The sequence below is a fragment of the Tachypleus tridentatus genome, chromosome 7 (genome assembly GCF_004210375.1).
Source record: "Tachypleus tridentatus isolate NWPU-2018 chromosome 7, ASM421037v1, whole genome shotgun sequence".
Lineage (NCBI taxonomy): Eukaryota > Metazoa > Arthropoda > Merostomata > Xiphosura > Limulidae > Tachypleus > Tachypleus tridentatus.
Window position 1 is genome coordinate 151,620,829 of NC_134831.1, and position 19,600 is coordinate 151,640,428.

Here is a 19,600-nt window from a genome sequence, read left to right on the forward strand (position 1 = left end):
CAACCACAGGTGTGATGCTTTGGTAAGGAATGAAATTTTGGAGCATGTAATAAAGACAGTTGCAAATGGAGGAAATGTAAAGAAGGTTCATGATACTCTGTTTATAAACTCTGAACTGGGGAAGTTCAGAAAGCCCCAGTACAGAGCCGAAGTCCTTGATGATGAATGGGGTCCAGTAACTTTAAGGCCGATGTTCTGGCACAGCCATAGACCAGTGATCCATAGTCAAGTTTTGATCGAATAAGAGCACGATATACCTTTAACATAGAACATCGATATGCTCCCCAACTGGCAGTAGAAAAGACACGGAGGATGTTCAGTGCTCTTGTGCATTTGACCCGAAGCTGCTTTAAGCGTGGTATAAAGGTCAGCTTACGGTCAAAGATAAGCCCCAAGAACTTTGTCTCAGGGACCATAAGCAGCACAACTTCACCAATACGGAGTTCAGGATCAGAGTAAATACCCCGTTGGCGGAAAAAGTGCATGCAAACGGTTTTAGAGAGAAATAGAAATGAAAGCCATTTGCTGTGGTCCACTTCAGTAAACGATTGAGGGCAGTCTACAGCTGCTGCTCAATATACCTCATGTTTGACGACTGACATGAGATGTGAAAGTCGTCGACATAGAGCCCATTTGCTACAGTAAGAGAGAGTTGTTCAGTGATGGCATTAATCTTTATACTGAAAAGTGTGACACTCAAACCACAGACCCTAAGGGACTCGAAGATCCTGTAGAAAAGAACGGGAAACTGTCGAACCCACATGAACTTAGAATCTTCTGTCCATTAAAAAAGTTTTTAATAAAAATGGGCAAATGGCGACGTAACCCATTTATGTGGAGGTCTCGCGAAGTGCCATACCTCCATGTTGTATCATAAACCTTCTCAATGTCAAAGAATACTGATACAAGATGTTGTCGTTTGAGAAAAGCTTCTCTGATTGACGTTTTAAGTCGAATCAGATGGTCCACGGTGGAGTGCTTTGTCGGAAACCACATTGGGTGGGCGTGAGGAGGTTGTTTGATTCGAGGATCGAAACAAAACGAGCATGAGCTATCCTCTCTAAGGTGTCACAGAGACAGCTCGTCAAAGCAACTGGACAGTAGTTTAAAGGAAATTTGGGATCGTTCCCAGGCTTAGAGAAAGGGAGGACAACAGCATGGTGACAAACATCAGGAAAACATTCTTCTGTCAGATCCGGTTAAATACAACTAGAAAAATGGCAAAAGAGGCAGGAGAGAAATGGTGCAGTATCTTGTAGTGAATATCATCAGGTCCAACTGATTTACTGCCAGATAAATGAGGAGAAGACTTGAGTTACCCCAGTGTAAAGGGACGATTATACTCATAGAGATGATGTGCCCGAAAGGAAAGAGGCGATCGCCCTGCCCGAGTCTTGATAGCTAAGAAGATGGTAGATGAAGCAGAAGTGCTAGATATACGAGAAGAGCTTTCGCCGAGAGTAGCCGCGATGCTCTGAGCATCAGAAACTTCCTGGCCATCGGACAGCAAGATCGAAATTGGGAAGGAAGTATATTGCCCACTGACCTTCCGAATCTTGTCCCATATGACATTGGAACTGATGGTAGAATAGATGCTAGTTGTGAACTTAGTCTAAGATTCCTTCTGAGTTCGACGTCTTATCTGCCATGCATACGCACGGTCCCGCTGGAAAACGATGCGATTTGAAAGTGTGGGATACATACAAAAGTTATCCAAGACACATTTTTAAACCTTCCGTGCCATGTGGCAGGCAGGTATCCGTCATGGACGAGGATACCGTGTGAAACGAGTAGAGATTTTAGGAATAGATTGAGCAGCTTCTTGGACAACATGGTCAGTTAGTGCTACTACACGGTCGTCTATCGATAGCTTACAGACGACGGCAAGATCAAGTTTCGAGAGAGCAGAGAACCAAAGCCAGTCTTGCTCAAAATAATAGGAAAATGATCACTGCCCCGTAGGTCACTATCAACCCTCCAAGAAAAGCGAGGAAAATGTGAAGGGCAGCAAACAGAGAGATCAGTAGCAGTAAGAAAAAATCTGACTAGGTGCATCAAAATAAATATAAACATGAGTATTGAAGAAGAAAAGGTTGTGATCATCACTACTCTGAAAGCTTCGATCTTCCGGAGAGAATTTAATGTTAGGGAAGGGAAATAAGACATTTTGAGCTAGATCTGGTAGGTAAAAAAAGTGATTGAGTAATTCGAAGGCAGCATCATGAATAGCCTTCAAAGCAACACGCGATTTGTGAGCTTTGACATTGTTCTAATGGAAGAGCACACCTTATATTTTGAGCAATTCTTTTCTTTTTGGTTTCGATTTATTTAACGCAAATTGTTGATTAAGGATGTATAGTAATTTCCTGCAACGGTTTCATCCTTTTCCAAATAATCAACTAACTAAACGTCCTTGGCATTCCTAACAATTGCGCCATTACATTCCTAGCAGAAAGTTGAATCTTAAAATGTTTTTGGTGTGAGTGAACTTGGTGTTGCATTGAAAACACTGGATTTTTATCTCTTTGTCGGCAATATGAAAGAACATTTCATCTGTGGTTACAACTCTGCTGAAACCGTTGGCTTTCAACAACTCGGGTTCATTTCTGCTTATGTGACATTTATGGAACCCATCTGGCATAAACGTTTGTGGTACCCAAACTTTCACTCTAAATGTTTGCTACAATACTTTTTACCGATTTCAATTTCTTCTACTCTCTTCCTAATGGCAATTCTTCTATTATATATATAACCAACTCATTAAATTTATCCACAATTTATGTTGTGGTTGAGGGACGCCCTGAACTCTGATCACATTCACATGATTGCTTACCTCGCTTAACCTCAGCACACCACCTTTTCACTGTTGAATGTGCCGAAGAATCATTTTCTAATTTTCCTTCCACGTGCTAGAGGATTTATTGTGGTGTCATTTTCTTTTGAACAAAGTATCTGATCTCAAGAGCAAGATCGATCTTCTCCGTCACGTTTAACATTGCTCACTTCGCTTCCTCAAAAACCCGCAAATTACGCGGTTTACTCATAAAAACATTATATATTCACTAATATTTATCTGAAATAAATCGTACTTTTCAGTTTGTTTTTGGGTTTGGCCATAAAAATTTTGGGCCATCCTGATATATACCGTATTACTTCGAATTTAAGACGCATATCACTTTTAAAAAGGAACTTGCAGAAAAAAACAACATTGCGATGATAATGAGAAAGAAGTAAATACCTTATAAAAGTTTATTAACAAATCACAAATGTTAATAAACGTATTTAATATAAAATATAATAAATATATATAAAATATACAGGAAATTTAACATTTTCATCACAATAATGTTTCTTCTTGTTTTCTTTATTTAATCAGAATGTTACTACAGTGTTTCTTCTGACTCTGTTATATATTGAAGTTGAAGCATCTTTATCGCTTGATTCACTATTATCCCAAAGAATGTCATCTTGTGTTCCATCTTTTGCATTGGATAAACAACATTTTAAAAAACGATTTTCTAATAAAATTGTCCGACACTTCTTTCCAAGTTTTTGCAAACAAACCACGCCACTCTTGTTGAGTATCATCACGCTTGCGGATATAATCTTTAAATGGCTTATTAACAGACAGACACATCGAGGAAAACGTTTTCGAGTCTTTCGAACAGTGGAATATAATACCTCGAATTTAAGACGCACCTTCTTAAACATTTTTCCGAACTGGAAATTAGGGTGCATCTTACATTCAAGGTATTATATTTCACTTTTCGAAAGTCTGAAAAACATTTTCCTCGATGTGTCTGTAATTAAAGACTCACTACTCATTATACTTGTCATAGGACAGTATTAAACCTATTTTTTAATTCTACATTCTTCTAAAAGACGTTTACACCATAATCTTTGATTCAGTTCAACATCAGAAAAAGCATTATGCTATCTATTACTTTAATATTGAGTTACTCAGCGAGTCAGCGTGTTTATTTATCGATTTAAGGTTCATATACCACTTCTTTCGAAATTTCTTTTGAAACGTTGCATTTGAAATTACTTACATTAGTCTCGTTTTTTTATGTTGGAAGATATATTTACGAAATTAGGTCTACACGTAAGCTTGGTTGTAGTAAACTGTTTTTTGTAAAAAAACAATTTCTTTATCATTACGTAGGCTGGATTTAGCATATTTTTTTAGTAAATAATCTAAACAACAAAACACATTACAACAATACTCACTTGTTTTTTGTTTTTTTTTTTAATTTCGCACAAAGCCACTTGAGGGCTATCTGTGCTAGCCGTCCCTAATTTAGCAGTGTAAGACTAGAGGGAAGGCAGCTAGTCATCACCACCCACCGCCAACTCTTGGGCGACTCTTTTACCAACGAATAGTGGGACTGACCGTCACTTTATAACGCCCCCACGGCTGAAAGGCGAGCACGTTTGGCGCGACGGGGATGCGAACTCACGACCCTCGGATTATGATTCGCACGCCTTAACATGCTTGGCCATGCCGGGCCAATTTAAAAACGAAATGCAATTGTGAAATTAATGTTTTACCAGATGTGTATAAAAACAATGTTTCTATTTTTGTCTTAAACAAGTAAGTAATGATTAAAAGTACATAAGACTGTATATCCAGTGTCATGACAGAGGAAATTAAAAAAATATATCATTGGAGCAGAGAAATCTATGCATATTAAAAGAAAACTTCACATATTCCTATTTCATTCTAATTAATTAAACCATACTTAACAGATCCAAATACAAAAGTGTAGAAAGAAAAACAAACTTATTTCAAATTGCAGTAGGATACTTCAAACATAAACGAATTTATCAATTATTTTATTAGGAATATGTACTAGATTTACAGCTCATTCTGCCTTGTTTAGAATATAATTACCTTGATTACATCATAATTAACTACCATTGGTTATTCTTTATTTCGCTGGAACTGTGGGGTTTGAAGTACTGATTTTATATTACTTAAAAATTAACGAAATACGATATTTCTTCTGTTTTATCATACACATTTGAAGAGCACCAATGCAGAAAATAGTTTTTAATACATGAACAGAAATTAACACATTAACAATCAGTTTGTCGAGATCACTTTCCTGATATACTATTTTACTGAAATGATCAATCTTCTACATTTATATTTTTCCTGTGATCAAAAGTAATCGCAAAGCAATCCGATCGGTTTTAAAATACCAAACATACAACTTCGCCACTATCTGTAAACTACAACAATTATGGGTAAAAACAGCTCTTTCCAGAATATCAAACTGCCGTTTAACGCCTTCATTATGAGTTAATGAACGTTTAAACGAAATTACGAGGATTCTATTTGCTATGTGAAAAAGAATTTATCGTAATTTTAAAAGAGATGACAAAAGTATTAATTTATTAATGTAATTTTTATCTGGTCCTAACTTTCAAGAGATAATGGAAAATATCTTTTGTTTCAAATGAGATAAGGAATGATTAAATTACAAAACCATTTTCTTGGTATGGAACAGCGATTTACCTGTATACACATAATTTGTCTACAGTTTTTCTAAACTACTTTCGAACAATTAAGTCTACACACACACGAGTAAATCCTCGAATGCAACACCACTACTCACCCTTGACATTATGCTATTGTTTTCTAACCAAAGCACTGACCCAAGATGCATTGAAAAACCTTTTTTCCTGTGTTTTAGTATATCATTTCCAAGTGATTTTTTAAAACGAACACATTCTACAACGCCAGTGTTTAACATATCATTATCAAAATATTTCACCAAATGGTCAAACGAGGAGAAAACTACAAAATACTTATATAAACACAGTAAAAAGCTATGTTCAAACACATTATATTAAGAAACAAAAATCAGCTTTACCGAGTTAACTTAAAATAAGCTTAAATAAGAATACTAAATATATTATATAGAAATATACAGAAACTAAAACACGTGCAAACCAAAACAGATATGGCGAAAACAACTCTGTCAATTTAAGAACTCTCTTATCACTAAGCACTTGCTTTACAGTTCTTATATATATATAGACACATACAATTTAAGAACTCACTACTGAGCACCTGCTCTACAGTTTATATATATATACACAATTTAAGAACTCACTACTGAGCACCTGCTCTACAGTTTATATATATACACAATTTAAGAACTTAATACTGAGTACCTGCTTTACAGTTTGTATATATACACAGTCAAGTTAGGACACCCTATGAAAGCCTGTGTATTTTTGTAACATTTTTGGATATATAGATATTTAATTTCAATTTTAACAATACTGAAAGATTATAGGAATATAACTAAACAATTAAAACTGAAGAAAAGACTTTTCAAAATCTTCTGTGAATGTAATTCTACAAAAAATGCATATTCTAACTGAGGAAAAAGTTAGGACACCCCCACATTTATTCCCACTTAAAATACCTCAACTCACACACAGGTGTATAACACTAGGTGCACATGATTAGAAGATCGTTACTCAGCATTTTGAATGAGGCTTGCCATATTTAAACCTCAGACATTTAGTTTGGTGTGCTCCTGACTGTTGAAGTGAAAATGAGCACCATAGTGAGAGCAAAAGAGCTGTCTGAGGCTTTCAGAAAGAAAATTGCAGCAGCTTATGAGTATGGTAAGGGATTTAAAAAGATCCCAAAAGATTTTGAAATCAGCCATTCCACTGTCAAGAAAATAGTAAAAAAAAGTGGAGGGATTTCAAAACAACTGCCAACATGCCCAGGTCTGGTCGTCCAAGCAAGTTCACCCCGAGAGTTGACCGCAAGATGCTAAAAGAGGTCTCCAAACACCCTAACATGTCATCATGGGACCTATAGCAGGCTCTGGCTACTGCTGACGTGAAAGTGCACGTCTCTACAATCAGAAAGAGACTGCACAAGTTTAACTTGCATGGGAGGTGTGCAAGGAGGAAACCTTTGCTCTCTAAGAGAAACATCAAGGTCAGACTGAAGTTTGCCAGAGAGAATGTAGACAAAGACCAGGACTTCTGGAATAATGTTCTTTGGACAGATGAGTCCAAATTTGAATTATTTAGACACCAGAACAGAGGGCATGTTTGGCATAAACCAAATACACTGCTTTGCTGCAGCAGGACCCAGACAGATCACAATCATAGAATCCACCATGCATTATACTGTGCATCAGAGGGTGCTTGAGGAACATGTGAAACCATCTCTACAAAAATTAAAGCTGAAGCGGAACTGGACCCTGCAACATGACAATGACCCAAAACATACAAGTAAATCCACCAAGGACTGGCTGAAAACTAAGAAATGGAGAGTCCTGGAATGACCGTGTCAAAGCCCAGATCTTAATCCCATTGAGATGCTGTGGGGTGACTTGAAACGGGCTGTACATGCAAGAAACCCATCAAACATCTCACAACTGAAAGAATTCTGCATTGGGGAGTGGGGCAAACTTTCTTCAGACCGATGTCAGGGACTGGTAGATGGCTACAAGAAGCGTCTCACTGCAGTTATTTCAGCCAAAGGGGGTAACACTAGCTATTAGGAAGTAGGGTGTTCTAACTTTTTCCTCAGTTAGAATATGCATTTTTGTAGAATAACATTTACAAAATATCTTGAAAAGTATTTTCTTCAGTTTTAATTGTTCAGTTATATTCCTATAATCTCTCAGTATTCTTGAAATTGAGATTATATATATATATATCCAAAAATGTCACAAAAATACACAGGCTTTCATAGGGTGTCCTAACATTTTCACATGACTGTATATATATATATATATATATACACACACACACACACACATACAATTTAAGAGCTCACTCACTACTGAGCATTTGCTTTACAGTTTGTTTATATATATATATACACACACACAATTTAAGAACTCACTTACTACTGAGCACCTGCTCTACAGTTTATATATGTATATATATAATTGTATCTTCCCGCAAATATTAAGCACTTTCTTTTCACAAGTCTTGTTTGGTACAATGAAAAACTAAAAATAACTTAACACAGTTTTCACGAGACTGAACAAGGCTCCTCCACGTGGTCAGTTTAAATAAATATGAACAGGCAGAGCGTTCAGGTGACCTTGTTAATGCCCCTCCAACTCAATCGTCCACCCCTCGTGCTACAAACACCACATGGCAGGTAGCTCGAGTCTGACAACAAAGGCTTTTTCACACTAGTTTAGCATTACACACACACACACACATATATATATTGGTTTTTGGAGATAAAAGAAAATTCACAAACAAAAGAACATTCTATACAAAATCCAACTGCTGACAAAAGAATTATTAATTTCTGGTTATATTAATCACAACTGTTTTTCATTCATGATTTCTAGTAAGAACAGATACGTGAAACGTTTACTAGAGTAATATATTTAACATTCGACTAATAGATCGTACATGTTGTAGTTCTGTATATTATACAACATTTTAACTCCATATGCTGATTATTATGTTAATAGATAGTTATGAATCAAATACTTATGGATCAAAACGCTTACAGCTACAGCATTTTACAACGAAATGAAAATAAAATATGTAATTAGGTACAAAACTATAGTTACAAATGTACCTTATAAGAAGTAATTTATCATAGCAACACTTGAAGCCAAAACTTGATTGTGACTGAAGTTGCAACAGCATTTTGCTGGTGATGACTCAACATGCTTTCACTGACTATTTCCTGCAAACATAGAACTACGTTGAAGGTCGAGTTCAGGACAAAACACGAAACAAAACAAATAACAGTGCACATTATTTTGTTCCATTATGTATCTTAGTTCACAAGTGCAATTTTCCAGTGCTAACAAACTAGAACTAAAAACATAAATTGTTTATTTCAATCAGCTGTCGTGTTCCTGCAAGTAGAAAAGACAGATTTACGAGTATCTTAAACTGAAGTGTACAAATCAGTTATACGACGTAATAACAAGATATTACACATGGAAGGTTTGAAACAGAAATATGATATGGACGCTTACAGTCACTTAAAACAAAGGATAAGAAAACTTGTCGACACATATATCCTGTTTTAATGTTAAATTCCAGTATATATAGCTCCCTATACTAGTAACTGGTGTATTATCCATAACTTCCATAGAGCAGCCAAGTTTTTTTTTTACTTATTAATATACTTAACTGATGTAAAAATGTGCAATGAATCCATCCGTATTCGTCAACGTATTGTAATAATAGGCTTTACTTACATAATTATTTTTGTTTGCCATAGGAACCTAAACAATATATGGAATGTTTTCAGTTTCCAGGAACTTGCAACCCCCCCCCCTTTTTTTTTAATTAATTGCAATCTTTAGGCCCTCTAGCCGGGATTTGTACGGAATGCTTACTGTGAGGAAAATATAACGAATGGGTTCTAAGTGTTATGAAATTACGTAAAAAAAAATTCTGCATTTTTTTAAATCAACACTATGAGTTTAAAAGAATATTACACAATAAACTTTAAGTATGCAGAACTTACTAGAACATTAATAGCAATTTTATAAAAAAAAACAAAACGACACCTAACTCCATGAAACTTGATGAATTTTATTTACTTTATAACTAGATTACATGTATGTGCAATTTAGTCCTAAAGACTTAATTAATAGTATTAATTTAGTGAAGAGGTAGAGGTTGGAAGAGACTGGCGTCGTTGAGAAAACAATACATTTCATATAATAATAGTGTCTGAACAATGTTCCTCCGTAAAGAACACCTTTGAAAGATAGAAAACAAATTTCAAAGTACATTCAGAAAAATCCAGCAGCTCCATCCAGGATACAATCTATAAGGAAAGAATGGTACTACTGAGCCAACTATGCATGTCATATATTACAGGCCTCCAAGGTGCACATTACGGAACCGATGAAGTCGCCGAACGAAATGCTGGATCACCCAATTACATAAAAAATCTCTACACTAATATGCATCTGTTTTATTTCGTGGATTTTAAAATTATAAAATCGTCATTCAAGTCGGCACTACAATAATTGAGCCATGCAAGGAATTTCAAGGTATCTTAACTATATTATAAACCCCTACATTAGGCTATTAAACCATGTTCTGTTTTATACTGAAAAACAAAAACATTTATCAAAGTTTTCTTTTCACTCCATCAACTTACAGTCAACTGAATAAACGTATTATCTACATACCTGAACAACCGTAACCGAATAACTACATTCTACATGCATTGTGTAGATTATTACAACAGAACATTTTACTTTGTTACAAGCTTTAAAATCGTAAAAATCAAAACATTTCATGAATTGTTCTCACCATGCGAGTCGCCGAACCAGCTTAAACTGAGATTACTTCCTACAAAAATACGTCCCATACAATAGCGGCGCCACCTGTCTAAATATTTCTGTATATACTTGCCCCTGATTTTATTTATACAAGTAAAGAACAAAGCCAAGGTTTTAAAAGCACGATTACATTTCAACACAGTTTCAATGCACAACATTAAACGAACGCCATAAATGTACTTACAACGACCATTCACGGAAATGTCGTACTTTTTACTGCATGTATGTGAAAAATATGTAACAATACACTTCATTTATTTCCTTATATGTTGACAGAAAGATGAAAATATGGAAGTTTTATATTGAATATTATTATTGAAATAAAGCTTTTATACATGATTAGTTTAAGCTAAATACACTTGATAAACGACACAATACACTAAAAGACTAAAATTACAATCACAGAACAAAGATAACAACCGAGTCATGCATGGTAAAGAAACACTAACTACAAATATTTATACCCCAGTTATACGTTGTATAGCGCTGAAATATGGAGAACACTCTCTAAAAAGACAACTGTGATAGATACGCGAATAAGCCAAATAACACGTGCAAAAGCACCTCTCTTAATGGGCCCATTAAGGATTTCTACTTCTAGAACCTGGTCGCTAGTGAACAGACCAGACCTTTCGAATATTACCAGAGTTTAAAATGCAGTGAAGTTACAACTTTTAATATGTTTTTGTGGCGTTTTTCAAGCTAGCGTTCCTATCCTTTTTTTTTTTTATTAATTTCGCGCAAAGGTACACGAAGGCTATCTGCACTAGTAGTCCTTATTTTAGCAATGTAAGACTAGCGGTAAAGCAGCTAGTCATCACAACCCGCCGCCAACTCTTAAGCTACTCTTTTACCAACGAATAATGGGATTGACCGTCACATCACAATGCCCTCACGGCTGAAAGGGTGAGCATGTTTGGTGTAACGGGATTCGAACCCGCAAACTCTCAGATTACGAATCGAGTGCCTTAACCACCTGGCCTTGCAGGGCCCCGATCCAAAATGGAGTCGCAACGGGTTGGAGGTTACAAGACCTTAAAATATTGTGATAATGGAAATTTTATAATATGCACAGTATTTAATTTTGTGTGTGGGAAAGGGGTCGGCACAATGTTAAGTATTTTCAAGAGTGACCAGCTAACAGAGTTTGAGAACTCCGTATTAATGGAAACCTTTTTTGTATTAATTAACAGTAGGCATGATGCTATAATGAAATAAAATTATTTTAAAAATTACAGAAACTAGATAAGTAGCTTAAAGCTTGAGACATAGTGTTGACATATTTCCTCAAGCTACAAATCCCTAATTTGTTCCCATGTTTAAAAGCTGCAATACTTAGGTATGTCAAAATGGGGATTTTTAGCTTGATGAAATAATGTCAACACTATGTCTCAAGCTTTAAGCTTGTTTGTTTACTCTACGAGTCGAAAGCCTCAACACACTTGGCCATGCCGGGCCTATATTGACTAGTATTCATATTTATGGAGTTTTACAGTTTGTTTGTTTTTTTAAGTTGTAAAGCCGTATAAATTGTTTGTCGCATGACATTTTCAACTACTGCCAAGATATTTCTACAATGGAACAGCGATATCAAGGACGATGGAATTTTGTGGTGATGGGAGATTACTGTTGGTTCTCACAGCGTGAAACTGAGAACATACACAAAAGACGAAACGAGTCAAGCAGGCATTTTGTAACAAAGAATAATACCATGATAAAAGTTTTGAACATTGCCTGAATGAATTTTCAGTACATAATATTGTTATAATGGTTATTTTTTAAAATTGGTATTGTTATTATATATCGTTTTTGAATATTCTGAAATACAATTTTAAATAAATAAATGAAGTTATTAAAGAAAAGTTACTTTTACAACATATAAGAAAACTCGAAGAGCACTCAATAAAACGCGTACCTCTGTCACGCACTGTTGATCTTATTGGACTTTCAAAAAATATGAAAATGTCTCCGTATGTCCATTATTATTAACGGACGCGGATCACATTTGATAGCATAATAATGAATAACATTCTACATATCTTAATAAAGTTTCAAAAATCTGATAACTTGTGATTGAGTTACAGAGAAAAATACAGTGTGAAAAATCGGCCCCATGTTAACAGATTTTTGGACTATGACAAGGTAAAAGTATTTAGTTTTTGGAGGGTCAAAAATCAAGGTCATAACTGGGTCATGAAAATCCAAATGTATACTAACTTTCGTCCACATTCATTCAGCCGCTTTAGAGAAATCTTGATGACAAATTTACAAAGAAAAACACACCAACATACAGGAGTGAAAACATCGCCATCAAAGTCTAGCATAATTCGAAAACTAAAGGTTATCAGTAATTTCCAACATGATTTTTATGATAATCATTCATGAAATTAGCGAGGAAAAGTTGCATTTTTTGTTTCTAGTGGCAGAGAAATATCTTGTTTCTATTATCCGGTATTCTTTCACATTATTCTGACATCTGAAAATGCCTCTTTGAATGGACGGCGTTGTGTATACCTTTCTAAAATATATAAACTGTCATATTTGCAATACATGAATGAATGAAGTTTGAATTTTTAAATCATGGTTTCAAGATAATCAAACAATGCCATTTTGATCCTGTTAAAATCTAGTTTAATGCTTGGAATGATGAAAATACGAACTTCATAAAGTTGGCTTATTCTGTTGAATAAAATAGTCAATTCTTGATTAACAGACATAAGATTCGATGGCTGACCATGAATGAAAACAGAATACCAAGAAAAACAATGCCATAACTCATATACATATATATACACACACAATAATGGGCACTGATATGGAAGGGCTCTTAGGTACTCAATATAGTGTGGTTGACTTACAATTATATATTCGTGTTTACTTTAACTTTCATGCAGTGGCGGATTTAAGGTTGTGTGGGCCCTACATCTCATGTAATTTTACATAGAGCCAAATTATCAATTGGCCCTCATTGAGACCATGGGCCCTGGGGCTGAGCTTCCTCTTGCTCCTACCTAAATACGCCACTGCTTTCATAGTCTTAGAATAAATATGATAGCGCGCTATCACTCTTTATATATGAATGACAAGGGCGCCTGTATTAATGCAATACAAACGTCATCTGGATTTTCTTCTCTATAGGTCATCAAAAGTTATTTGGCACAGTAGTTCTATCTGGTGGATATGCCGCTTTTCAGCTAATCAACAGCGTCCCAAAGCCTGTCTGGTAAACAGCTAAAACCTAAATTTATTTCATTTTCATTTATCATCATATTTCTTTAAGAGGCCTAGCACCTATCTGGTTTTAGCAGTAACTATAATTTCCTTATAATTTGATAAGAGCAGAATATTTTTCACGATCTTTGACTGTCTATTTTATTATTATCCTATGTAAAATTTATAAACCTTTATAATACACTCTATAATCTAGTAATCCTCGTACTCTATTTTATATTAAAAAAAGCTAGGTAGGGCTGGCTACTGAAATTTAAAAAAGGAATCAAGAAGGATAGTGATGAAAGTGGACATATCACTTGATCCGGCTAGTGATCACATAGTAGACTAAACCATATTGACTTTATATGGAGAATAAAATCTTTGCTTCATTGGCTTTTCACTGTGACAAAACAAACAGAACCACAATTTTCAATCGTAAAATCTCACACTATTGTAAAATGGTCATAAAATTAGTGTTCTAAAGGAAAGGTATAATGATGGACAAAGTGGTGAAGCCAGTAAAGTAGGGATTTTATTCTGAACATAAAGTCGAGACGGAGTAGTTTACTAAGTGATCATTAGCCGGAACAAATGATATGTTCACTTCCATCACTATTGTATTCGGTTCTTTTTTCAAAGTTCAGTAGCCAGTCGTACACAGCTTTTTTAGTTAGCGACAGATTTTTTTTTCCTAATAATTGTACGTTTATATCCAAATAAAAGCATAACTCCCACTCGATCGTGAAACACGGAAACATTTAGGAAACAAAATGATTCTGGAATAAATTTCCAAATTCATTTTACAATTTTCATTACAGGTAGAGCTTTTGTAAACACGTATTACAAAACTTTACATAAACAAAAAATAAAACACGTGATTGGCTGTAGAGGAATATTCAAACTAAGAATGCGAAGGTGTTTCCTGTAAGACAAAGTTAAATAAAGAATAACATTAAAAGTTTATCCCGACACCATTTTGTCATCTAAATTTTCTATACATAACAGGATTGTCCATTTGTAAGTGTGATGCCAGAAACTATTACGAAGGGACTGGCTCATCTACTCTGATGACATTGGAAATTCAGGTGGACCCTCCAAAGATTGAGTTTACATCAATCAGAAGAACGTTTCGAGTTTGCCAATTTATATCTTGACGAAACGTTCATAGATTATTTAAGATGTCATACTATGTAACTCTTCAAAATACAGATCTACGTATCAGAAAGATCTAGTACTTGATTATATGTAATAGATACCACTGCAGCTTTCCCTCTGGCCCAATGATATTTTTATTATTATTATTATTATTATTATTATTATTATTATTCAACAAACGCAAAAACTTAGACACGTGCGTTTGTGTTGTTCTTGTTTTCTAACATAATCTTAACCTGACCTAATATAAAGAACATCGCTGTCCAGGTCAAGGCTTACTGCAAGTACCGGGACGAACGAATTACGAAACGATTTTGGTAAATTCTGAATGACTTCTTTTATACTTCTGAAAACAAACAAACAGTAATTGTGTAACTCTTCATATCTGAAAAAGTACACTTTAATGTCGCCTTACGCACACAGCTACGCAAAATTTGCTAATTCTATGAACTAGAGGAAAGCAGTTAACTAAGAACACCCATCGCTAATTTTCCTTTTGTTAGATCTTTGTGAAATTATAGACTTTGAATGATACCCCTACAGCAATTTTCACGCCTCTAAAATGGAGACAGGCACCATTATGCGGAAATGGGACGCGAACAAACACTTTTGAACTACATATTCATCACACTAATCTCAAATATGTAACAATCAATATAAAATTTTAAAAACAACATCAATGTCCCTTTCTCTCAAAAAAAATCTTCAATGTATTTTCATAGTCATACTGAATTAATGTCGACGACTGCTGAGGTCAGTAAAACGTGATCACACAATAGCCCTTGAAATATAAGTGGATCAAGGTTAGCCGAATGTTTTTGGTTTACTTGTTTGTTTGAGGCTAAGCACAAAGCAACACCAAGGGCTATTTGTGCTCTACTCGCCACGGGTATCGACACCTGGTTTATAGCGTTGTAAGTGATCATACATTCCGCTGTGCCACTGGCGTGCAGCGTTCTCCGTCAGTTTTAGATTAAAACATGTTAATAATAATAAAAAAGGAATTTCACAAGAAACAAAGACATTTATGAAAACTTACACATTAGTGTGAAAAAGAAAAACTCTACAAATTAATTTGAAGCTAAGAATTGTTATTTGTTTGAGACATGTATTTTGTGAAAAAAAAATTAATGCCAAAGCTGCTATCTCTACTTATCCGTAATGTAAGTAGAGAAATAAAAATAGCAAAGAAAAGTTTAAACTATTTCAAGTTTTTATCAGACAAAAACATTTAAAACTACGTCCTACTCAGCGTAGTTTCTCAACGGTGAGTTCGTATGGTTCTTCACAGCACAATACTAAACGGTTAACATGTTTTTAATGCGCATTTAAAGATGGAAATTAAAAAAATTGCTTAATTAAAATATATATGCAAAAGATAAATTATTTAACACCTTTAGACTAAGGATAATCAAATTCCGTTTGGTTTGAATTTTGCGCAACGCTACACGAGGTCTCTGTAATACCCTATCTTAGCAGAGAGAAGGCAGCTAGTCATCATCACCTATGCCAATTCTCGGGCTACTCTTTTACTAACGAATATTGGGATTGACCGTGACATTATAACACCCCCACGGCTGAAGGAGCAAACATGTTTGGTGTGACGGGGATTGAAACCTGCGACCCTCAGATTACGAGTCGAGTGCCTTATACATCTGGTCATGCCAGGCCAATTAGATTCGGATTTGCTCACATATTTTTTTCATTTTGTGCAAAGTTACTAGAAGACTACTTGCGCTAGTCGTCTATAATTTTGAAGTGATAAACTAATCAACGTCACCCACTCCCAATATGGAATCTGAATCTGAATTTTACTTTCATAATACATCCACGATCCCAAGTGCGTACTACGTTTGTATGAACGTGTGTGCGCGTGTGTTTTTTTTATAACAAAACCACGTCGTACCATCTTGTTGTGTGTCCACCGAGGGGATTTGAATCCCTGACTTTCATCGTTGTAAATCCGAAGATTTTTCACGAAGATAAGACCATGAGATTCGCAGTCCGTGAGATAACCACTATATTACATACTTCTTGAATATTATCAAATGTAAACAGTTGTATACATAGTGGGCAATTTTATGTACAGTTATGTTTTTAAAAAAATAAGATTACTATAAACCAATATAACATTAAAAAACGTTACACACTGTGAAAACAAGAACAGCTATCCCTTCCAAAGGATAAGTTTTTAACAAAATCATCCCAAATTACACATATAAGTATAAAAAACAGGTACCAAACATAACAGGCGAATATTTAGTGTATTTAGAAATAATTTCTTTTACAATACATTTCAGTAAAAACAAAAACTAAAACACGTAACAAAACAATCCACATCGACTCAGTTGGCAAACTACATGATCGAACTGAAATGTTTAAAAACGTTAACTTAATTCTGTCTCACTTATTACATTCATTTTCACAAATGTTTATTCGCTATATTATCTTGATGATAATGTGTTTTTATCTTCACATTTAACGCAATTTTAAACATTTTAATACTGGAAAGTCCCTAAAATGTGGGTCGGGAAGAGATAAAGTAAACTGATTTAAATCTAGTTCCTAACTGTGTATACTTTAATTAATGCATATTATTTACAATAGACCATGACGATAAGGCTTTGTTTTTTTAATTATCTTCCTATTACTGCGATTTTACACATTTATCATTAAATATATTAAGGCACCAAGAATGCCAAGGTCTCAGCTATACATTTAAATGTGAGCTATTCACTAAGAATCGATGGGATCAAGTCAGAAATAAACAGAAGGTCGATGCCCCCTTCCCACCTTTACTACCAATATTTGCACTAAACAGTACAAGTTAAAGTTATCCATTACATCAAGTTAGGAATATTAACCTTTTTATACAAATTTTCTAATTATCACTGTATAGATTTTCAAATATTTTGACCCTGTCCAGGACCACACACACACACAAACAGCAAACATTAAACAGTGTTTTCTAAAGGTTTGTATTTTCTCTACTAGTACTGTTAGATTCGACCTTTTTGCACAAATCGAGTAAAATGTTTCGAGTTTCAACAAGTTTAATGTAAATAAACTTTATACAGAACATGTATATATTATTAAACATTAAAAAACAACACATTTTCCAACCCCCAGAACAATTACAAAAATACAAGTTTAGACGTCAAATAATTTCGTCTTGGTGTGATGTAAGTAAATGCTGAGCTAATGTAGTGTTACAAATGACAGTTGTTTTTAGGAATAAACAATAGCAGCTCCAAAACGTGATAATTTTCTTTCAAAGCACCAGATTCACCAAACACCTCTGGTTTCCTTTCCCCGTCTTCAGCTTAACTACAAATACACGCGAATGCTATACACACAGAGTTAGTGTATCGCTGGTAAACAACTGTTTATTTGAGTGGAACAGAACTGTGGTTCCTTTGACCGTCTTCACTTCTCATATCTTAAAACCTGGAAGATAGTACAGCGGCTCAATTTTGATAGGCACGCAGAATTTTCCATAACTAAACACCAGCTCATGACCTCATGTATACTCCAATTACACTACACTCTGTGGGTAATCTCTTAGAATACACAAAGGATACAAAACTCTGGTGTTAACGTTATATGATATAGTCCTTTATGTTTACTCTATCAGTTAAATTATCTTTGGCTCATTAAATATTAATGATTATCCATTTATAGGACACATGATTATCCAGGAATATGTAAGATATAGCATAGCATTCAGTGTTAATATTATAGAAGGAAACCCGTGCACTGTGAATACGCCTGACATATCTATATATCGTATACCTGTATATTAATATTATATGCATATACATTATACAAAACACTGATATGCGTTATTTACTATAAATACATGCAAACGCCATACGCACAAAGTTAACAAACAAAGGAGAAACGAGTCTCTCTTAAAAACTTCTATAATATTTATCCTTTTTATTATAGAGATTATAATGCAGAAGTCACACACACATTCAACACATACTCATCACATACAATTTAAGCAAGCAAAACCTAAATACAATGAAGGCAAATACTACGCTCTCACACACAATAATCTATTTGTCCTGCTATTATAAAAATATGTAGATACACATACTGGTTGACATTTTGCGGTTTTCTGATCTATCCTCTGTATTCATTTCATATATATCAAACAATTTTAAAGTTCCATAGCACAGGATAGCGTTTGGAAAACCACCGTCTCCAAGTGCTGTTTGGTGCCACAAACATTATGTTGCACTACAGAGAAATAAAACGGACCGTAACTTCACAAATCATATTGCTTTAAGGAATATTGGAGCCTTTTCTATTAGTCATGAAGTTACTTATGCATATATAGACAATAAATTACAGTTAATTACCGTCGTTTAAATTAACTCGAGTAAAGCTGTAACTCTATCAGTAACTTAATAAAACGAAATTAAATTAACTCTATACAGGCTTCACAGAGGTCGTACTCACTACACGTTTTTATTTATGAGGGTTTGAGTCCGTTTTATTTCACCATATAATAACCTAAATTAACTTAGGTATGTGAACAACGTTATGACATTTCGTCAAATTCATTATTCGATATTATATAGCACATCAATTGTTCAGTCTTCGAATATATATATGTTAAAAATTGTCTTTCTTTCTAACCGGGGATGAAATTGAAAAAGAGAAACTGTGACGTAGCGGCCTAATACATTCTTCGTTTAGCTCTACCCTCTGTTGAGGACAGCTGTTTCGCCACTTCTAGGCAGATCAGCTTCGTTAACGGTGTATGTGTTTTGTTTATAGCAAAGCCACATCGGGCTATCTGCTATATCAGTCGAGGGTAATCGAACCCTGATTTTAACGTTGTAAATCGGAAAACTTACCGTTGTCCTAATTTGTTAGCGGTAAATAATATTGCTTTATTA

The 19,600-nt window shown here is 34.7% G+C and overlaps 1 protein-coding gene across 29 annotated transcripts in view; it reads right to left on the reverse strand.

Moving 5' to 3' along the window:
• LOC143256918 (TOX high mobility group box family member 4-like) overlaps window positions 1-19,600 on the reverse strand; it is a 254,755-nt gene that overhangs the window by 56,056 nt on the left and 179,099 nt on the right. For 2 of the 29 annotated variants that reach the window (XM_076514768.1, XM_076514767.1), the window contains exon 1: window positions 10,170-10,223. The exons of 26 other annotated variants lie outside the window; for them this stretch is intronic. In XM_076514768.1, coding sequence (XP_076370883.1) covers window positions 10,170-10,208 — 39 coding nt within the window. In that variant the 5' untranslated portion in view covers window positions 10,209-10,223. Of the gene's footprint in view, window positions 1-10,169; window positions 10,224-10,293; window positions 10,315-19,600 lie in introns of those variants that run through there. One more of the 29 variants, XM_076514787.1, reaches the window with a different exon arrangement.